General features: G+C 56.8%; 1 protein-coding gene across 2 annotated transcripts in view; it reads right to left on the bottom strand.

Moving 5' to 3' along the window:
- ECE1 (endothelin converting enzyme 1) overlaps positions 1 to 21,939 on the bottom strand; it is a 104,253-nt gene extending 82,314 nt beyond the window's left edge. Inside the window, exons 1-2 of one of the 2 annotated variants that reach the window (XM_070260793.1) lie at positions 21,784 to 21,891; positions 20,352 to 20,629 (exon numbers count right to left, since the gene is read on the bottom strand). Coding sequence is in view for 1 of the 2 variants with exons in the window: in XM_023635572.2 (XP_023491340.1) it covers positions 21,784 to 21,786 (3 nt within the window). In the remaining variant the exon portion in view is untranslated. Of the gene's footprint in view, positions 1 to 20,351; positions 20,630 to 21,783 lie in introns of both variants that reach the window. The other variant, XM_023635572.2, reaches the window with a different exon arrangement.
- Positions 21,940 to 22,760: the final 821 nt, after the last annotated feature.

Genomic DNA, 22,760 nt, shown 5'->3' with positions numbered 1-22,760 from the left:
GTGGACCCAAGGCTTCAAGGCTCCTGGGGCTTTGAGCTATGGAGGCGGAAATCTTCCCTCATGTGCGGGCCAGTGGCTCCTCTTGCCAGCTGCCAGCCAATGGGCTTATCTCTGTCCTTCTAAGCATCATGTGGAATGAAAAGAGCACTGCTCTCTGAGTCCTGAGTTCAAATCCCATGCCTGATGCTACTTGCTGTGTGACCTTGAGCAAATCATCTGCCTTCTCTGGGCCTTCTCTTTAAAACAGAAGCATGAGTTCAAATCCTGGCTCTACTATTAACTAGCTTTGTTAACCTGGCCAAATCACTTAACCTCTCTGACCCTCAATTTCCTCATCTGTAAAATGGGTCTATTAAGGGTACCTGTATCCGATAAGATTAAATAAAAGTACGTAGGTTAAGCATTTAGCCCCTACCAGGCCCTCAATAACATAAGCTGGTATTAACATTACCATACTTTCCATTGTATTACCAGTGGATCTCAATCTGGGGCAGCTCTGCCCTCTAAGGAGTTTCTGTATATATGTGGGAGCATTTTTGGTTATCAAATGACGGGGGAGTACCAGCATCTAATCCCTTTGGCCGTCAGTGTGAACTTCTGGAATGCGCGGGACAGTCCTGCAAAACAATCAAAATTGCCTCTCTCAAAATGCCTACAGCAGCCACACTGATAAACACTGGCTGTCAACTTCACAGGACCCCCCCCCCCCCCAGTGTCCTCGATCCCCAAGTCCAATGGGAGGCAGTGCAGGCAGCGGGTCCCCGGGTCAGGTCGACCTGCTTTCAATCCATCTGTGCCACCAACAAGCTATGAGAACCTGGGAATATCACATCACCTCCCTGGGCCTCAGTTTCCTCATGTGTGAAAAGGGGACACTGATTTGTGCCTTGCACGACCGCCTGTGGCTTAAACAGGGTAACGATTACAGCAGGGCACTTGGACTGCTGGCCCTTGCTACCACAGAGCAGGACAAATGGTGCCCCAAGGGCACGTGGACAGGCGGCGGTGCTGGCAGGTTCCCGAGTTATCAGAACAGCCCTTCCACACCAGGAGCCAGTTACGGCTTCGCCCCCATAGCCCGCCGGCCCCTGCAGGACTCAGGGAGGGCAGGCCATCAGGACCCCAGCGTCTCAACCACCAGAACACGAGGTGGGTCTGGGTTGAGAGGCACAGTCGGGCACGGCCCTCCCTCCAGGGCAGAGGCTGGTGGTGGCCAGCAGGGACAGCCCTGGGCTCCTGAGAGGGAAGAGGGGAAGGACCATGAGCAAAGAGGACGGTTGAGCTGTGAACAATGGCTGGTGAATGACTCTCTTCACAGCCTGCAGCTGGGGGCGGTGACAGAGAGAGGGAGGACACCAGGCACCGATCAGGCAGCCACTTTGCTCACGCACCCTCACGGGGTCAAGTGCTCCACACCTATTTCATTTATCCACACAACCATCCTGCAAGGTGGGTGGTTCTGTCCCCACCTTACAGACGAGACTGAAGCTCAGGCAGATGAAATGACTTGTCCACAGTCACAGCCTGGACATGATCATGATTCTTCCTCTTGCCCCATCTTCTCCCTCTGCTTCCTTCCCCACCTCTCTTTCTCTACACACACACACACACACTTTTAAACCCCATTCAGTGGCCTCCTATTGCTCCAACAATAAAGATAAAACTGCAAGCACGTCGGGCTCTGGCCACGCCACGCTGTTCAGCCTCATTTCACTACGTGCCCCTACTTTCCCTACCCCAGGCTGCAGTGACTCTGCTTTTCTTTTAGTCCTTCATGTTCCCTTAAACCACAGGGCCTTTGCACACACTGTTCCCTATGCCTATAATGCTCTTCCTTTCGCACCTAGTTAACATCACCTCTCCTTCAGATCACAGCTGGAATGTCATGTCTACAAAGAAGCCCCCTCTAACCTCCCTGACTAGGTCAAGTTCCCCTATTACAGCCACATGTAGCGCCAGGACCCTTGTCTTCGTGGCACTGGTCACTGCTCTAATTTTATGCTTGCCTGAGATTATTTGACAAAGAGCTTTCTTGCCCCCAGCTCTCCCCAGACTGATGAATGGGTACTTATCGCACACGTACTATGCACCAGGCACTGACCAAGGTCCCGCAGGGACAGTGGAAAACAAGGCAGATAAGGTCTCCACACCCAAGGAATTCACATTCTAACAGCAGGAAACAGGGGGCACAGCATATGCAAAGGGGTGGAGGCGGGAGAAAAGAGTGAGTGGCTCTGGGGGAACTAAAGTTCTGTTGGGCTGAAGCGTGGAGGACAAGGTGACAAAAAGGCCAGAAATGAGGCTGGAGAAACAGGCAAAGACTAGATCTTGAAACACCCTAGAATTCACACGGAGTCTGATTTGCCCCCAGGGTCATGGGGAGCCATGGAAGGGCTCCGAGCAAGACGGTGACAGGACCAGCCATGTGTTTCAGAAAGATGGCTGAGGCTGTGGGGAGTAGGGAGGGCTGGAGGGGCGAGGCTGAGGCAGGGAGGAGGGAGGGCTGGAGGGGCGACGCTGAGGCTGCGGGGAGGAGGGAAGGCTGGAGGAGCGACGCTGAAGCTGCGGGGAGGAGGGAAGGCTGGAGGAGCGACACCGAGGCTGCGGGGAGGAGGGAAGGCTGGAGGGGTGAGGCTGAGGCAGGGAGGAGGGAAGGCTGGAGGGGCGACACTGAGGCTGCGGGGAGGAGGGAAGGCTGGAGGAGCGACGCTGAGGCTGCGGGGAGGAGGGAAGGCTGGAGGAGCGACACCGAGGCTGCGGGGAGGAGGGAAGGCTGGAGGAGCGACGCTGAGGCTGCGGGGAGGAGGGAAGGCTGGAGGAGCGACGCTGAAGCTGCAGGGAGGAGGGAAGGCTGGAGGAGCGACACCGAGGCTGCGGGGAGGAGGGAAGGCTGGAGGGGTGAGGCTGAGGCAGGGAGGAGGGAAGGCTGGAGGGGTGAGGCTGGAGGCAGGGAGGAGGGAAGGCTGGAGGGGTGAGGCTGAGGCTATGGGGAGCAGGGAAGGCTGGAGGGGCGAGGCTGAGGCAGGGAGGAGGGAAGGCTGGAGGGGCGAGGCTGAGGCAGGGAGGAGGGAAGGCTGGAGGGGCGAGGCTGAGGCAGGGAGGAGGGAAGGCTGGAGGGGCGAGGCTGAGGCAGGGAGGAGGGAAGGCTGGAGGGGCGAGGCTGAGGCAGGGAGGAGGGAAGGCTGGAGGGGTGAGGCTGAGGCAGGGAGGGCAAGAAGGAGACTTTGCCTTAATCCAGCAGAGAGTGGCTGACAGAGGCCAGTGCGGGTGAGGGGCGGAAAGAAGTGGAAGAGGAGGCAGAGTATTGACGGAACCTGGTCAAGGAGGTGTCCGGTGCCACCTTGAATACCACTTGGCACCTGCGCACAGCGGTGCTGCTACCCAGAGGGAAGCAGGCAGGCGGCGCCCGGGTGTGGGAGGGAGCAGGCGGGTGCAAAGGTGGCCGTCACCAGGGAAGGGCAGCATCGATCGGGGAGAGCACAGGTGCAGTCCAGGGCAGAGGAAAAGGCGACGGCCCCGGGGACCACTGCAACGTGCAGCTGACAGAGACAAAGGCATCACACAGGCCGCAGGACAAAGCCAAATTGAAGGATGTTCCAGGAAACGCCTGCCCGGGACTCCTCAAAATTCCCAAGGTCACGAAAAACAAGGGAAGTCTGAGACACTGTCACAGCCCAGAGGAGGCTGCGGAGACGGGACGACTACATGTAACGTGGCACCCTGGATGGGATTCTGGAACAGAAAAAGGGCAGCAGTGTAAAAACTGGTGAAATCTGAACAGAGAGTGGAGTTTAATTAACCAGCAGGTACCGATGGTGGCTCCTTAGTTTTGACAAATGTACCACGGTCACGTAAGGTCACTTACGAGGGGAAACTGGGCGAGGGTGCACAAGAACTCTGTATCATCTTTGCAACTTTTCTGTAGACCTAAAATTATTCCAAAGGAAAATTCTTATAAAAAAAAAAGTTGCAGGATTCCCGGTCCCGGGATGGACCTTTTAAATCTTTAAAAATTCATGCCAATTTTGCATTCTACTCCAAAACAGAACGTTTTAAGTTTACTCTAACAGTGCCCCACTATACTCCCCAGGGCAATCGCATGCACTGGTCTGAAATGCCCCAAAATAAAAATTAAGGAAATTAAAGAAGTAAGTGAAATAGGGAGCCTGTTAGATGGTGGTGAGCGCCGAGGAGAAAAGTCAAGCAGCGAGGGGACAGAAAATGGGAGACGGACGACACCCGGTAGGGTGGCCAGGAAGGCCTCTCGGAGAAGGTGACATCTGAGTGGACTCAAGGGCCAGGAGGCTGCTTCTGCAGGTGCATCTCATCTATTTTTCACAACCGTGAGTGGTAATTGTTTGCTGTTTTACAAATGAGAAAAGTGAGTCTCAAAGAGGTAAAATGATTTACTTCAGGTCACCCAGAAAATAACAGGGCAACATGGGAGAGCCGGAGACTGCAGCCTGGCCCATCCATCCCTCTCCAGCGAGGGTGACTGGGGGCACACTGCCCGCCCCCCCAGGCCCTGGCGGACGGCACTCCCTGGCGGAATCCAGCACACGTCTCTCCCTTGTTGAAGCCCGATTTCTAAACCCTCAGAAGGGTCACTACTGGTCAATAGGAGTTTGCCACCCCCCCATACACCTTCTTAACTTGATCAGTTTAGGAGAGGAAGAAGGTAGAACGGACAAGCAGGGCCCCCCTGGGGCACTGGGTGGCCAGTGGAAGGGGGAGGGATCAGTGCTGCTCAAGGGGAAGGACCTTCTGGGCGCTCAGCCCAGCGCAGTTCCATCCAGGGTGACCCTGATCGCCATCAGAGCTGCAGTTTATTGATTTCACTGGGTCAATAACAGTCTCTCTGGAACCCCCTCCCTCGGTGGCCCGGGTGCCCTTCACAGCTGAGAAACAAGTTTGGGGCTCGCCCCATCCCAACTCCTTTCCCCCTTCTTCCCACGTGGAGAAACATTTCAGGCTTGAAGAAATGACTCATTTTCCCTAGAGAGGGTCAGGCCGCTGAGTCTGGCGGGAGGAGCCCACAGGCCCCTAACACGCCTCCTGCGCTGGCTGAGATGGCTCTGGGCCCCAGGACGGCAGGGGCCGAAGGAGGCAGAGGTGGCAGAGACAAGTGGCCAGTGAGTGTGTGTGCCTCTCCTTCCCCAACCTCGAGGGTGTCACTGGGCGTCACCCAGCACTGCTCAAATGGAACCTGATGGAGAAGAAAAATTCCTCTGGACTTTCCTGAATGAGCTTGATGGGTGAGTCACGGCCACCTGGGGGACAGCAAGGAAACTCACAGATCACCAAAGAAGGGAAAGACAGTTCCTATTAAGCAATCTCTTCGATGGAGGGATCAGAGATCACCAGAGAAACGCACTCACACTTTGTTCAAGGTTTTGTTCTTTGAAGAAACACATTACACGACAGATGGGGGTCGGAACTGGTGGTAAAGTGCGAGTTCATAATTAAATTCTCTGTCTCCGTTAGCTGACCTTCAACACATAGATATGTGTCACTAACGACAACACGAACCACAAACTGGCCCCAGGACTATCAGCGTGGCACAGGAAGCCTTGCTCTCCATCCTGACCCCCTCCCTATTTCAGCCCTGCAAGGCTGCCCTCCCTCCCCATCCCTCACTGAGCATGTGCTGCGGGCAGATCCGCAGAGCAGCCAGGGTCTGCCCTCGGGGACTCCCCTCCGGGGAGAGAACTAACAGTCCCGATTACAGGGCGCCAGTGCCCTGAGGACAGGACAGTGCCAGCTTGCTTCCAGCTGCCTGACCCGTCCCCACAGGGGACCCCCTGCTCCTCTCCAGAGAGACTCTCAGCCGGGATTCCAGGGCCACCTTCTCCTCCGTTGCTGGCCTCCTCTCTCCTCGCGGCTGCTGGCTTTTCTGAGCCACAAGCACACCCACCCTCAACCCTGAAGTCAGATCCTGCATAGGATCCTGCGGAAAAACAGACTCCGGAGTCAGCCAGCGTGCTGGCTCCAAGCTGTGTGGCCTTGGCTGTGCACCTCGCCTCGGCAAGCCTCGGCTTCCTCATCCGTTAAACGGGGACACACTAGGACCCGCCTCTTTAGAGCTGGCTCTAGTGAAATGAGTCAGTGCCCACGTTGCTTACCACGGGGCCTGGCTCGAAGTTAACGATTCCGAAACAGTGGTTCCGACCTCCTGCTCCAGGGAGCAGACAGGTGGGGGGGGGGGGGACACAGAAGCGGTGCTCCCAAGAGCTACACCACTACAAGGGTAGTGGGCCTGTCCTCCCGACGGCAGCCAGAGACTCGAGGAGATGCCGGCTTCCCTGCAGAGCCACCGCTAGCTCGTTCACCAACTGACCTTATTTCCAGACCTCTGTTCATGTCCCACCAGGGCGACGATTTCCGTGACTGAGCCCCACACTGGGGGAAGGGAGCCGTCTCTGACTTGTCCAAAACTTGCCTCCTGACCCAACAGGACATCAGGGGCAGCGGGCTCATGGGTGGTGGGCAGTGTTCCTCCTGCCCCTTCTCAGCTCTCATCTTTCTGCCACTCAACGTTCTGAGCCAACACCAGCTGCTTCCCAGGCGCGGTTGTCAGCCCGCAGCCCCCATGCGGGGGAAGGGTAGCGAGGCTGCAGAGCGGGCCTCGGAGCAGGAGTTGGGGAGAGTGGCAGGAGCAAGAGGACACATCACTTGAGTGCCCACTATGTGTCAGGGTGAGAAGGGCCCAGTCCTGGGGTGGGGGGGTCATTCAGAACACGGGGAGACTGTGGTATGTTGGGGGGAGGGGATACCTGGTCTCTGTGAGAGCAGGGGACCCAGTCTCCAGAGAGAGACCAGGTCCAGGGGTGATTCCCAGGGAGAAGAAGGGTCCCAAGGAGAAAGCAGGCCCTGAATCCCAAAGGGGAAAACGGGGGCTCAGATACAGAGGGAATGAGGTTCCTGACAGGGAGCTGGGCCACCTTGGACCCCAGGAGGGGCTGGTTTAGAGCGGGGTGGGCAGCTGGGGAGAGGCCTGCAGAGCTGGAAATGCACTTAACTGGACACCTCAGAGGTCTTGTTTGCCAGACAGGGTTAACGTGGGGAAGAAAAGGAAATCTTAAATGGCGGCCAGGAGTTTCCCATTCCAGAGGTCTGGATGGGGGTGTCCCCCTACTTCTGGGGACACCCCACTGGCAGAGGCCCAAGCTGTCCCTTTCTCTCCAGGAGGGTGTCTCCTCGGATCCTCGAGGGGCCCCACCCCCACCCAGCGAGAGGCTGTTTGGGCTCAGTGGCTCCAGCCCCTGCCCTCCAGCTGCCCCTCAGCCCCACTTCTGTGCACTCCTTCAAAGCCTGGGGAGGGTCTGGGTGGGGGCAGAGGTCACAGGGAAAGAATCTGGAGGTCAGAGTGCCGTCCCTCCCCGGTTAGATGCTTCAAAGACAGAATCTGCGCCCAGAAAGCCCCCCACTGCCCTGAAGCCACCAGACTGGGGGGGGGTGGTGGCGGGGGGGCACAGGGAAGGGCCTGGAAGAGGGACTCTGCAAAGCGGCAGCCAGGAATCTCGGCTCCCAGTCCGGGTTTTGCCAGGAGGCCCCTGGACGGGAGGCTCCTGGCCAGCATCTGGGCGCTGCTGCTGACAAGCTGTGTGACCCTGACCCACGAGAGCCCACAGCTGGGCTCTGTTCTCACCTGTCAAAGCCACGGGCTGGACCCCCACCCCGTCCAATTACTCACTAAGCCCTGTCAACTCTACCCCAACGTCTGTGTGCTTCTCCCTCCCCACGACCCCGGCCTGGGCTAAGCCACCAGGCCGCCACCTCCAGTCCAGCCCCCTCCCCCAAGGCTATCTCCACGCAGAAGCCAGAATGAGTGTAAGGAAAGGTAAATGGGTCCCTGTCACCTCCCTGCTGGCATCCCTCTTCCAGGGCCGGGAAAGCCTCCACCTTGCTGGTTATAAATTTTTGCCTTTTCTTCCATTTTGGGCTTCAACAGGGTCTTTTGGTGTAGAAGAAAATAAAGCCTAAAGTTTACTGATTTGAAAACAAACACACACACACACACACACACACACCCCCCTGTGGCTTCCCACTCCTCTTGGGATGAAGCCCAAATCTTTCAGTGGGTCTACACGGCCCTGCAAGGCCCAGGCCCTGGCCACCCCTCATCCTCACCCTGGGTCACTCTCGCCCTTGCTTTCTACTCCAGCTACACTGAACAGGATATAGGTCATCCACCTCAGGGCCTTTGCACATGCTGCTCCCTTGGCCTAGAACCTTTTTCTCTCCATCTTTTTACCCGGTTAACAATTAACCCATCCTTCAGATCGCTTCTCAAATGCTTCTTCCTCAGAGGTGTCTGCCCTGTTCCCGTTCTCCCCCTGCCCTTGCCTGGGATGGGCTCCTCTGACATAAGCTCATGGAGCATCTGCTCATAATTAGAGATCTGTGTGAGTACCTAAGACCATGCCTATGTGCTCACCATTCTACACCCTGTGCCTAGCACGTAGTAGGTCCTCAACAAATGGTAGTTATCACCACCATTAATCTTCCCATATTTACCTTCCCACATTTACCTGGTTGGTGGAGCTGGGTTCTGTGCCTCCAAGAATCTGTGTGTGAGTGTGCAAACGAGGCAGTGTGGGGTTCTGGGAAGAACACAGGCCTTGACAGCTGAAGGATGTGGGTTCTAATCCCAGCTCTGCCACTATGAGCTGTTTGGCTTTGGGCAAGTCACCTAACCTCTCTGAGCCTCAGTTTCCTCATCTGATTAATCTGAAGACTAAATTAACGCTTTAGACATGTTGGTTACAAAGGTCCTCAACAAGACTGGTAAAAATCTCTTTCAAGACTCCTCACCTCTGTTTGCATCAATTTCCTCCACAAGCAATGTCCTGAGAGCTGACATGACAAAATACAATGCCCAGGACAGTGCTGGGCCCAGAGCGGCATGAACTGAATCAGGATTTCCAAAGTGAGGTCCGTGGCCCACCAGCAGCGGAAGCACGGAGTTGTTGGAAACGTCAGTCCCTGTCCCCGAGGGTGGAGGATCCAAACTTTCTGAATCAGGATGTATGCGATGAGGGCAGCGCAATCTGCATTTGTGACCTGCATCCCCGGTGACTGTCACGCACACCCGAGTTTGAGAAGCGCGGCAATCAATGCCGTCTTATTGTGGTTACACTAACCTGCACGCCCCGGTGCCCTGTGTACAAGCCCAGAGGTCACCTGGGAGGGGCGCGCACAGCTATCAGCAGAAAGGCACACTGCCTATCATAAACCGGTAGCCTCCGAAGGGCGTAAACACACGAGCACAGGCCTTGGGGTCAGACAAGCCAAGGGGCAAATTCCAGTCTCTTTACTTACTTGCTTAGCTGTGTGGCCTTAGACACATGGCTTAACCTCTCTGAGTGGGCTTCTGCAGGTTTCAAATGGTGAGAAACAACCTCTACCTGCCAGGGTTGTGGGATGCTCTGAGGAAGTGCCTTATGCAAAGCACATTTCAGGTGCTGGGACGGGAGGAAGTTGAAAAACAAAACAGGAAATGCTTCAGTGTCTCCCCCGGCCCCTCTGCTGCCACAGGGACCCTGGAGGTGGAATCTCTGTGTCCTTCTCAGGACACCACAAGGCCTGACCACATAGAGAGGGCACAGACCTTCCCTGCAAAGCTGGTCGCCCACCCACCATCCTTGTAGAAGGGGCAGGTAGCAGGATTTGTGAGGAGCAGAAGCAGGGATTGGAGGAGAAATGGCTGGATAGTTGCCCAGGGTGTGCACTGAGTGGCCCGGGACCCGCAGAGTCACATCTCCCAAGGACAGGCCTTTGGGGGAAGTGGAGCCCAGCACACCATGGTAGGTAAGGACACAGAGTCTAGAACCAGACTGTCTGGGTTTAAATTCTGTCTGCCACTACTGGCTCCTTCCGGCTGGCAAACTCCTACGCATCCTTCAAGACCCAACTCAAATATCACCTCCCTGGGCCAAGTTAGTCATCCATTCCTTTGTGCCTTTGGAGGCTCCTGCCCACACACTCAAATCCTATTCAGCAATTTGCCTGTTGACTTGTCCATCTCTCCCACAGGCCTGGGAGCTCCTGGAGGGCAGAGACACTCCCAAACCTGACACAGGAGATGCACTCAGCAAACGGTGGTTCAGCCTGCTGAGTTCCCTTCCTCTCCCCACTCAACGCCTCCTATTCAAATCCCTGTTCCTCTCCCTAACACAGGCCTTTTATTTTCTAGGGTTTCATCTTCCAGATCTCTTTCTCCTAAAGGTCTGTGTTTGCTCCTCCCCAAGCTGATGCTGAGCAGAGGCCACACAGAAAGACGTAATTTTAATTCTTTCAGCTTTGCTGGCTGCGCAGGACTCCCATGGAAGGGGCAGTGCTCAGAGGCCACGAGGCAGCCTGTCACCAGGACTGTGGGGAAAGCTGGTGACAGAGGAAGCACCAGAGCGTAGCGGTGATGAACTCGGCGCTCTGGCCAAACCGCCTGGGGTTCAAATCCTGCTCTGCCACTTACTGACTGAAATGCTCTGTGACTCAGTTTCCCCTATAAAATGGGGATAATAAAAAACACCTGACAGGGTTGATGTGCGGAATACATGAATTTATAACATAAAACCTTTAGCACTGTGCCTGGCACACAGCAAACACTCAATAAACACCATTATTATTACATAACAGCTAAGCCTCGTAACTACGACTGGCAGGAAAGAACAAAAGGATTATTGAATGAAACCCCAATGTGGCCGGAAGTTAATGCTGTGTCATTTCCCCCCAGGAGTCATCAGGTGTCACCAACCCCAGAAGTCGTCTCTGAAGCAAGCTGCACAGCCCTGCGCAGGTCACTTTCCAGTTCTCCCCAAGCCACGTGGCCCAGGTTCCCCCGGGGGACCAAGAACTCAAATCACAGCCCTACGTCTGCCAGATGAACAAGTTCACAGCGTGACCCGAGTCCTTGACCGAGGCCTGGGCTTTGGTCTTTCATGGGAGGCCCATTTCACCGGTAAAGCAACTTGCCTCCGGGGCAAAGCCCTTCCAAGTCCGTCCTTTCCAGGTGCTGGGAAGACAGACACGGGCGGGCGGCAGCTCTGCTCCGGGAGACTCCACCTAGTAACACCAGTTAGCAGTTCCCAGGCACTCGCTGTATGCTGGGTGTGGGTCCTGGCCCTTCACAGGAATTGTATGGCCGGTTTAAACAACTCTATGAGTTTGATACTATTATTATTCCCATTTTTCTTTGGCAGAAACAGAATTAAGCAGTTTGCCTGAGGTTGTACAAGCAAATGGCAGAGCCGGGATTCAAACCCAGGGAAGCCTGGCCTCAGGGCTCAATACGGTCTCGACAACTTGTGTTAGTGCAGGGGGATGAGACAGAGCGGGAAATTTCGTCCAGGGTGACTTGTGCCCCGGGAGAAGGCAGTCTGGGGTCCGGAGGGAGGGGCTGGGGGAACGCATGATGGATGGGCGGGGGACGGTCAAGAAAGTTTCTGAGAACAGCTGTGGAAAGAGGACGAGGCCCAGCGGGTTTGGGACGGCAATGTCGTCATTGGTGACACCCACCTCTTCGAGTCAAGCACCCAATATGCACCACACGCTCTGAGTGTATCTTCTCTCATCTAATGTTGGCGACTAGCCCGGAAGGGCTGTTATCCCACTTGACAGATGGGAAACCCAAGGCTCAGAGAGGAAAACGTACCTGCTGAAAGGTCCTTTACAACAGGTGGTGGATCCAGGGTTCAAATTCAGGTTGATCCCACGGCCTCTGCTCTTAACCCAGAGGCCACCCTGCACACTCAGGAACCCGTGGGAGGGTGGCAGGGACCTGATGCAGAAGGTGGGGAGCCGCCCTGCCTCCCGTCCTGGGCCTGCATGTAGTGCCTGTCTGCCCCCATTCAGGCTGGAGGCAGAAGGGCTCGCGTGTGTGTGCACATGTGTGTGCATGCGTGCGCTAAGGGGCAGTGGTAATGAAGGGTCTGGTTAAAGGGTCTCCCTACTATGATGGGGAAGTAAAATAAAGCAGCAGCAGTGGGTTGGTCTGACGAGAAAGTCCTCTCCCCCGTCCCTAACTGCAGCCACCAGAACTAGGAGCAGCACGAGTAAAGGCCAGCACGCAGCTGTTCCCTCCAGTACTTCACGGGGCTGTGAAGGACAGAACCACCATAGTAATAACAGCAACGATAGCTCCCGTCTACTGGGGACCTCCCAGGCACCGTTCTACAAGCTTCACAGCTTTTCATGAATCATTTCAACCATTCTTCATACCACCACCACAAGAAAGGTGTCGCTGTCATCCCATGGACAGGACGAAGCCACAGGGGAGAACAGTGAGGCTCAGAGATGGTCACCAGCCCAAGGTCACCCAACTGAGACTAAGCGGCAGAACGCAGGTCTGTCTGGCCCCAAAAGGCACATCTTAACCAGAAAGAGCACTAGCAGCCCCGGAGATCAGGATCCGAGTCCCGCTTCTAATTTGCTGTGTGGTCTCAGGCAAGTCTCTTTCCCTTTCTGAGCCTTTGTCTCCCCTCAAGAAGGCTAGTCTAGATGTCATCTAAGTCCTGCTTCCACTCAGATCTTCTGTGACTCTGTAAACTCCCACGCCCTCTCCTCCCTCTGCCCACCCACCACACCCGGAAGCCCAGCAGGATGCCCAGGAACCACCCACTCAACACTCCGGGCCAAAGAAGTACCACCTTCTCAGGGCCACTTCCTGCCTGAGATCAGCCCGGGACAGCCAGGAACCGCAAAGCCACAGGATTCCCTTGCCGGGCCGTGGGAGCAGCTGCTCAGAGGGCACAGGGCTGGGCAACCCCTTGTGGCTATCACTTCCTCCACTCTCACTTCTCGGCAGGGTGTGCGGAAGTTGGGGAAGCAGGCTCTGGCCCTGTGTCCTTTTGGCCCCGTCTCTCTGGATGCTCAGGACTTGGGGTGGTGCGAACGTGGTCATTCTGGGAGAATCCCGAGCTCACTCTGGAAGGCTGAGTTCAAGCGGAAGTTTTAAGACAAGTCTGTCTGGCTCCAAAAGTAACTTCTGCCCACCGTGTTCTGCTGCCAGGAACGTCCTGTGGCATGTGGGATGCCCTCTCCCCCTCTCCCATCCTCTGAAGTAGCTGCTAAAAGCCCGGATCCTGGAGAAACATAAGCTCCCGGACCTCAGGGCAGGTGCATGTACTGAGGCCCCCATCACCTGTCACCCGACACTGGCTTCCCTGCCTCACTCCTGCCCCCTACAGTCCATCCTCCACATAGCAGCCAGGGCGTTTCTAAAACATCAACCAAACCAGCCATCCCCCTACTTGAGCCCTGCACTGGCTTCCCATCGCTTTTAGAACGAAACACCACCTTCCCCACCCTGCCTGACAAGACCCTGCACGCCTGCCCTTCTCTACCCCTTCCCCCTGCTCCCTCTGTGCAGCCACATTGGCCTTCTGGTCACCCAAAATGGGCCAAATCGCTTGGCCCCATCTCAGGTCCTTCACATCGGCTGCTCCTCTGCTCAGAACTCTCCCCTCCCACATCTTTGCCCAGCTTCCCCTTCCTCAGCCTTCAGGTCTCAGCTCAGACGTCACTTCCTTCCTTGCCCACCCATCTAGAGGAGCCCCTTTTCCACCTCGCAGCCACATCACTCTGCTTTATTTTCTTCCCTTCCTCTGCAGTGACCTTTCTAGTTGGTCAGTTTGCCTGGGTGGCCTCTGGCTCCCTCCCCCAGGCTGCGTCTCCTCAAGGGCAGGGATTTTGCTACCCCACCCACTTCTGTCTCCACAAAGAGGCAGGACCTCGTTTCATCATCACAATGCTGCAGATGAGGATGCTGGAGCTCAGGAAAGTGGAGTGACTTGCTCAGGGTCACAGAGCCAGGAGGTGGCAGGATTCAAACACAGGGCCACCGTCTCAGCAAAGCCTCCACGGGGCAGGGGTTAGGGATTGGCACGGCCAGGGGCTCACTCTGAGGGGCTCTCACCCAGGAAGGACTGGCTCACAGTGAGGCTCTTGAGGGTGCCAAGAATGAAGAGCTGACCCACTTCACCAAATGGTCCTTCCTCGGAGACACGAGAGAACTGGGGCTCACCAGTGGGGCAGGCACAACCTGGGAGGTGGAGGAGCAGAGCAAATGGGGGCAATGGCTCCCAGTGAGGGGAGACCACCAGAAACTGGGGAGGGTGGAAACCTTCAATCCACCTGATGTTTTGCAGAAGGGGAAACCGAGGATCAGGGAGGGGAAAGGACTTGCCTAAGGTCACATAGCCAATCAGTGGTAGAGCCTCATGGCATGGGCTCTCCAGGGCCAGGACCCTCTCCCTGCCCCGAGAAATGCCAGGTGAGACCTAAAGCCGAGGGTCCAGGCAGCGTGCCCCCAAGAGCTGTCAGACCCTGAGGGCAGGTGCAGGGCCCACAGAGTGGATCTGGAGCATTATGACCAAGAAAGGGCTCAAATTCCTTCCTTCTTTCAAAAAACATTCATCAAGAGCCTAGTCTAGGCTCAGGCCCATGGGCAAAGAGGTGAATAACACTCTGAAAACGGAGCACCGTCTTGGAGGACCGTGTGGCAGCTTCTGTGCAAGGTAAACACACATCGACCCTCTGACCCACATCCAGGGACCCGCCCAAGAGAAAGGGGCATTCAGGTCCACATACACGCGCAGGAAAGTCACAGTCGCCCAAACTGGAATCCACCCAGACGTCACCCACGGGCATCTACCCAGTGGGACAAAACGCAGCCTCAAAAGGGTTCAGAGCCTGGTGCAGGCAACAACACGGACAAACCAAACATTACTCACTGTTGACTGAGCTGAAGGAAACCAGACCCAGGAGCACAGGAATTCATGCAGATCAAGTTCAAAATCCAGGCAACACCAGAGTGACAGGGCGCAGGGCAGCGGCTGCCTGCAGGGGAGGCTGAGGGAAGGGGGCACACGGGACCTTCCTGGGAGGTGGAAATGTTCTCCATTTTGATCCAGGTGATGGTTACACAGGACTGTACATTTGTAAAGATCAAGCGGTACAAGATATATACATCTTAAGTAAATTATATTGCAATTTTTAAAAACACACAATCTTGCCCTCAAGAAGTGCACAGACTAGCAGCACCAAGACTGACACGTGGTCCAGGCTAAGAAAGAGGCTGATCGTGCCTGAGCCCCCTGTGTGTGCCAGCACTCAGCTGGGTCCTTCGGAAACAGCATCTGATAAAACTTTTCCAGTGACTGTACAAAACAGGCCCCCATACCTCCATGTTAGAGACGAGAAAAACAAAGCTCCAGAGAGGTGACATAATGCCCAAAATGACACAGCAAAAAGCGACGGAGCCGGGTTTGAACCTGGGCCCACTGGCTCCCAAGGCCCACTTCTGCTGCACGGGCGGCCCCCATCTCCCTGCCCCACCCCCACCCCGAGCTCGCCACTCCACGCCCCCTCCTCTCCCAGGCTGGAGGGAGCAGCTCCTGGGTCTCGTGGACTTGGAGTTTCTGTGAAATAACTGCTTAGGAAATACGTCCTTCCTACCCTTCCGCCTCCTCCGCCCCCCCTCACCCCTCTCACTGTCACACATCTCTGAGGTCATTTCAGCCCTGCCTCCGCCCAGTCAGAAGGAACCCCAGGGGCTGGGCAGCTGGGCGTGCATGCACATGTGTGGTATTGACCAAGGGGCTTTCTTACCAGCCCAGCCTGTGGCTCCACAGTACCAGGAGGTCCTGAGATTAGAGTCCCCACCCTTGGCTCCAGTCCCCAATATTGACGCAACCCAGTGTCTGGATTCAGAGAATCACAAAATGTTTATCTGGAATAACAACCACCACCACCACCACCACCACCACTACCTTTTTTTCAGTCCTTATCCTGCGTCAAGAGCTATGTCAGGAGTTATCTCATTAGTCTCACCACTGACCCTCCAAAAGAGGTACCATGAGGATCTCATTTTATAGAAGAAGAAACCAAAGCTCAGAGGGGTTAAGTGACTTGTCCACAGTCTCACAGTGAGGAAGTGGTGGAGCTGGGATTCAAACCCAGGTCTGCCCAACCGCCAGTCCGTGCTCTGAACCAGAGACCGATGCCTGTAATCCACATGTCATCGCTGAAAAGGCCCCTGTCTGTTCCAGCCATGTCATTTTACAGATGGGAAAACAGAGGCCCAGGAAGGGAGAGCACCTTGCTCAGGGCCACACGAAAAGCCAGTGGCAGAGCCTGGGCTGGACCCTAGGTCTCCTGCCTCAGCCTTGCTCTCAGTGACCAGCCCGGAGCCTCAGAGCAGGCCACGTGTACCTGGACAGGCAGCGCGTGGGAGGCAGGCAGGAGGCTCTGCTCCAGGCAGAGGTAAATATTGACATTTCGGGTGTTTACACCGTAACCCTACTCCTCCCGGCTGCTGCCCCACAGCCGCCCTGCCGCCTTCCCCGCCAAGGAGGCAAAGGAGCCTGCGGGGAGGAGGATGGGGAGAGGAGGCTTCTGGGCCAGGGGCCGCTCCTCATGCTCACAGGGAGCCTGGGACATCTCCAGTCAGGGGGCCACTGGAGGCCTGCTCGGGCTGCTGGGGCAATGCCTGGAGCTGGGGGTCTGGGCTGGGAGTCACAGGCCTGGGTTTAATCCTACCTCTGTCCCTGACTGGCAGTGGGACCCAAGAACAGTTGGTAAATGGGAGGAAAAGGTTTCCCTAACTGTCAAGTGCCGTGCAAAGGTGAACGATAAATAACCAACATTTCAGCCTGGCCAACATCCAGCCCCAATCAGCTTCTAACGCCCCTGGCCACTGCCCAGTAGGCCCGTCCACGGCCCCAGGCGGCTTTCCCAGGAGGGCAGAGTTTCTGCGAACTTGAGTGGCAGGTTGGGACGGCAGCCAGGATCTTGAGGAGTCAGGAGGCCGCTGCCTAGTTCCGGGCCCTAATTCCCTAAGGGACCTTCGAGCCTCAGCTTTCACAGCTCTGTAATGGGGAGAGACCTACTTCCTGGGGTTGGCGTGAAGATCAGAGAGGTTACAATTTAAGTGCCAGGCACACAGCAGACACTCATTTTGTCTTCCCACCTGTAAAAGAGGGAAGTTGAATGAGATGGTGACGAATCTTCTTTTAACACAAGCTCTCTGCGGTTTTATGCAGATTAGCAGCCAGGCTCACCTCCCTGTCTCTGGCCCTGAAGTTAGATCCTCCCTCAGCTAATTTCCTGAACATTCTCTAGAAACTTGTTCCTCTGTTTACATTCTCCCCTGAGGACCCCCCACGAGCCCTGCGGGGCGGAGGGAGCCATTCCAGGGCTTATCAGGGAGGCCTGCAGATACGTCACCACCCTAGCCGTCAGGGTCCCAGGGAAAGGGCAGAACTCCCAGGCCCCAGACTCCCAGCGCCACTCCCTGACAGTGGGGTTCAGTCAGTGCTGGTTGTTCACTAAACTCTGCCCCAAGACTATAACTCTTTAAGAACAGGAGAGCATCTCCTCATTTTCATCTTTCCAAAGCTTGGCTCCTAGAGAGCATTCCATTCCACTAACTGTTACCATAGGAAGCTCAACTGCCACCTCTTCTGGGAAGCCTTGCCTGATACACACCCACGGCCAGGGTGACTAGAGCTGCATCCTCAGGTTGGCACTTTTCACTTTCTACCTTGTTTCAGAGTCATTTGGGTACTCGACCTTTTTCCTCTATTAGGTCAAAGTTCCTTGAGGCCGGGAGCCCTGATGGCTACCCTCATGTAAGGATGAGGGGAGGTCAATGTCCACAGGGAAAGGGGCTTTGTGGGACCTCCAGGGCCACAGCCTCCTCCTCTCTTCACTGCCCATGCTGAGCAGCATGATCGGGAGTGGGGTGGGGTGGAGGGGGCAGTGACTAGCGTCCAGACCACCAACATCATTTCAAGGGCCACTCCTGCATCCTAAGTGATCACCAGCCTCTAGCCTCACCCCTCCTACCCATCTGCCACAAACTAGCCCATGTGTTCATCTCAAGAGGCAAATCTGACTATGGCACTCCCTCACTCTGAACTCCTGAGTGGCTCCCCACTGCCCTTAGGATGGAGCCCTAAATCTTTAACATGACACTCCCCGTGTGCGCCTGCCCCTGGCCACCTCCCAGGCATCGTCTTCTGAGCCTCCAGATGAATTAATTCCGGCATGCGCACGCTGCTCCCTCTGCCAGGAAGGCTCTGCCAGGTCCACTCACTCTTTAGGCCACAGCTCTAATGCCATGTCCTCAGGGAGCTTTTTCTGACCCCCCGTGACGGGTTCCCCGACCTGCTCCACAGCACCCTGGATGTCTCCTTGGTAACAGTACTTGCACTTGTAATTTCCGGCTCCAGATCTGCCTGTCCGCCAGCCTGTGGAAGAGAGACCTATGGGTCCCATGCACACTGACCACAGCCCCAACGCCTGTGTTGTGCCAGCCAGACTTGTTTGGTGAAGGAATGAATGAATGAATGAAGCCCTTTGACGACAGCAAGGGCGCTGACCTAGTTTACTGAAAAGAAAAAACTGAGACACAAAAAGTCATAAACAGCTGCTGACGGTTCCTCCCTCCCTGGAGACATCAAAGCGTGGACTTTAGCCAAGCTGGCTACGTCGTGGCTAATGCCTGTGGAATCCACCCTGCAGCCTTTCACTTCTCAAACCCTGTTCCTCCCCTCACAGGGCCTGGTCTCTCCAACTGTTTGGGAAACAATGTATTTATTCCTTAACAAAAGTCAACAACATGCCTTGTTTACCAAAGATCGCAGCCAGGCAGGGAAACACAAAACACGAGTAACTGGTTACCAGCCCAGGCACTGGCCACACCGGGAAAGGTCCTAAGGTACCTGCCACGCTCTGGGAACCCCATACACATCGGCTCAGGAGGCATGTGACTGGCCTCGCATCTTCAAATAACAACAGAACAGTTGCCCTCGAGTTCTTCACAGTTTGGGAAGCGTTTTTACATTGTATCCTAGACTGCATCCTCATGACCTCCTGAGAAGCCAGCAAACATGTCCCACTTGGTAGGAAAGGAAGTGCAGAGAGGGGCACTAGCTGCCCCCAGGTCACACAGCAAGTTGGGAATGCACCCAGTATTCAACCCTAGGTGCTGGATCCCTGTCCGCAACTCAGCCACTTCCAGTAAAGAGGACTCCCAGCCCTCTGCAATGGCTTTAAGCTCAGTCCCTAGCTTGGAATGTGAAGGAACATTCTAGAGGCACATGACAGCAGACTGGGAACGCTGGATTGGGCATCCTTCCCCCCCAGCCTGTCTGGTAACCCTTCACACATCCAGGAGGTCTGCGCCCGCCCAAGCACTCACTCGCTATGGGACCTGGGCAAGCTCCTTCATCTCTGTGCCTGCGGCTGGATGACGAGGACAGCCGGGGACAGGAGATACAAAAAGCCTCCTGGGAACCCTCATGCCCAGCCTGCACTGGGGTCAGGGGTCCACCTGAAGCCTTTAAGAACAGCGCTGAATCCCCGCCAAGGAGTTAGAGACCTGGTGGGGAGCTGGGGACCATCAGGGAGAGGCCACGAGGGCAACAGGAAACAGCCCACACCGCTCTCCAAAGGCGCCCCGTTAGGAAGCCGGGGGCCGGGGGAAACTTGGCCACGTTGGAGGCGAGGAACGCTGGATTTGTTTAAAACCCACGGAGCAGGAGATCCAAAGAATAAACAGTTCAGCCGCCATGAGTCACCCCCACCTCAGGAATGAGCACAGGGGCTAGTGTTTAGGGGAAACCAAAATGACAGGGGCGGAGGAGGCCTGACGTCAGCCCCCACCCCACCCACACGTGCAGGGTCAACCACCCTCCGCGGAGCTCCAGCTCCTCAGCCAGCCTAAGCCTTCCACTCTCTGGCCCCAGCAACGTCCCCTGCCAACTCCCTCTCCTTCCTGGGCTCTCTCACGCCAGGTGCCAGGCCTTTCCAAGAGCATTTCCTGGGTTCTCACACCTCTGCTCACAGAGGTCTCCCTACCTGGGATGTCCTTTCCAATTCAGATGCCATGAGTGAAGCGTTCTCTCATCTGTCCAGCCAGGAGGGAGCCCCCCCACCCCCACCCCGCATAATATCTCTACTTCTCCCAAAGATATGCACCTAGCCCAGGGATCCGTGTGGACCTTTAGGAAGTGGGAGAAGCTCCCTTCACACGGTGTTTACGGTGTTTTTACGGTTTAAGGCAGTGTCTTCCCCCCTAGCACAGGGCTTGGCACATAGTCAGTATAAATAAACCCTGTTGAATGAGAAACAAATGAGCGATTCTGTATCACTGTCCTCTTCTTCTCCCCACAACATGATAAACTTTAATCCTTCATCCAGACTAGCAAATAGGTTAGATGCCAGGCAGAACTTCTCAACTTGAGCTTAAGGCTGTACAAGAAAAGAAACTAAGCTGTATGGAGCAAAGCACCCTGGCGGGGTTATCTCACTGAATCTCCACGCCATCTCTGCAAGATAAGACCTACCTTCGCATTTCACAGATGGGGAAACTGATATTCAGAGGTGATGACGTGAGTCGACCCAAGTCCCTGTGGAGAAGTGGAGGAGCAGGAAACTGAACCCAAATCTGTTTGATGCCGAAGCCTGGGGTCTTCCTGGCAGGCTGGGAGCCTTCTCAGGTTCTAAGGCTCTGAAATGTGTCACCAAGGCAAGGCAACCTCTCTTTGGTGGTTTTTAAGGAGGAGAAAGTTCTCTTTCCGAGTAACTCTGGTGAGGCAAGTGGTGGTGCAGAGGGAGGCAGATACTAGTGGAGCAAGAAAAGAGGAGAGGGATGTTCTAGGGGGACCCCAGCTCTGGGCAGAGCAAGAGTTGGTCCTGGGGAGTCACTGGGGGACTCTTCAGGTCTACAGGAGGCCCCATCCTGCCCCTACCTGAGTCCCCTCAGGCTTGGCAGAAGTGGAGGGGGCAAGGGGGCACATGTCCTCCTCAGGCCCTACGTGGTGACCGGTACCCACTTCACAGCACAGAACAGGACTAGGAGAAAGAATCGGAGGGACCTGCCCACGGCGAAAGAAACCAAAGAGAAGTAGGTGGCCTCCGTGCCCCTGATGGAGAGCAGAGCACCAGGTTCAGAGAGATGATTGAAGGGTCTTGGCTTTCCTTCCAGAAAGAACTCCTCTCCCTAAAACAGCCCCAACAAGCCCTGCCTGGACAAAATGGGTTTCTCCCCGCCCCCCCCCCCCCCCCCCCCCCCCCCGGGGCTTCAGAAACTCCCTCCATGAAATCCCCCTCCCCTGCGCCCTTCTGCTGCTACTGCCTATCCCAGCCGGTGCTCGGCCTCACAGACTCCCTCCTCTGAGGACCCATCGCTGGGAGACGTTGGGTAGACCAGATCGCTGGGCACAGGGTCTCCAAGTGTCCCCTGGTCTCTGGGTTGCCCAGCCTTCGCCTTCCACCCCCTTTGGCGACAGCGGGATGGGCAGTCCCAGAGTGCCCCGGTCTAGCCCTCTGAATGCGCGGGCGCGGCCACCCACGACGCCCCAAGCCGAGCTCAGCCCCGGACCGACCTCGGCGTCCCGGGACACTCAGGTCCAGCTGGATCTAGCCGCTTCGGATTTGTCCCCGACTCCCGTAGGGACCCAGCCCAGATGCCCAGGGTCTCCAAGCCCAGCCAGGTCCAGGGACTTCCGGACGCCCCAGACCCGAACCGAACCAAACCAACTGTCCCCGAACCGAACCGGCCACCCCGAGCCCTCCAAATCCGGCGCGGACCAGCTGCCCAGAACCAAGCTCCGCGCCCCCGCCGGAACCGAGCGCGGCGCCGCCCGGCGAGGCGAAGCCGGCCCGCGCGGCCCCCGACTGCACGCCTCCCGAGAGCCGCAGCCGGCGCCAGGCCCCCGGCCCGCCCCCGGCCCGGCGCCGCCGCGGGGAGCCGCCGCTGGCCCGGCCGGCACTCACCATCGCTCGCGCGCTGCACCCCGGCCCCGCTGCGGGCCCGCTCCGGCTCCGGCTCCGGTCCCGGCTGCAGCCGCGCTCCCCGACCGGCGCGGCTGGCTGGCCCGGCGGCGCGCTCGGCTCCCCGCGGGCGAGCGCGGCTCGGCCCCGTCCCGGGAGGCGGGCCCGCCGGGCGGCCAATGGCGGGGCGCGGGGCCGGGGCGCAGCCAATCCCAGCCCGGCTAGGCCTCCCCGTGCCCGCCCCTTAACCCTGTGCGCGCCGGGCCGCGGCGGGCTGCGGGCGGGCCCGGGGGCGGGCGGGGACTCGGGCTGCGGGTGCGGGGTCCGCGCCTCCCCGAGACCGGCTTCGGGGCCAGGCGGAGCCCGGGGAGCGGCTCAGCTGTGTCCGGCGCGCGGCCTTGGCGACCTTTGTCTCCTGCTGGCGCCTGCACGGGAGTGTGACCCAGGGCACTGCAGCTGCGCTCGAGTTTATGGGGGGCGGGGGGGGGCTGTGTGCGCGTGTGTGTGTGTGTGTGTGTGTGTGTGTGTAAGCGGGGAGGAGAGAAGGAGACAGGAAAAGCAGGGAGCGATGGGTGCCGCGTGCCTGTGTGTTTATGTGTGACGGAAAGACCTAGACTGACTATATTTGGAGCCTGTTACTGCGCGCTTCCGTGTGTGTGTTTGTGTGCGTGAGAGTGAGAGAGGGGCGAGGGAAGCAGAGAGAAGGAATGATGCCCCCCACCCCGTGCCTGTGCGTTTGTGTCCGGGAGAGAAACTGTCTCTACGCGTATGTTGCAGAAGTGCGTGAGTGAAGGAGGAGGAACAGAAATAGATGTGTGTCCGTGTATTTGTATGGTGTGTCATCTGTACATTCCGGGGCCTGTGGTACAGGCATGTTGGTGTGGTAGGAAGATACTTTGTGTCCCTCTTGTAAACAAGTGGAGACCAAATCTCTGCGTCTGTGTGGTGTAGTGTGTGCATGTGTATGTGCACACACAAGA

Source organism: Equus caballus, chromosome 2, assembly GCF_041296265.1.
Source record: "Equus caballus isolate H_3958 breed thoroughbred chromosome 2, TB-T2T, whole genome shotgun sequence".
In the NCBI taxonomy this organism is placed as follows: Eukaryota; Metazoa; Chordata; class Mammalia; order Perissodactyla; family Equidae; genus Equus; species Equus caballus.
The sequence above is the reverse complement of the archived record's forward strand: the minus strand, read 5'-3'. Positions and strand labels throughout refer to the sequence as shown.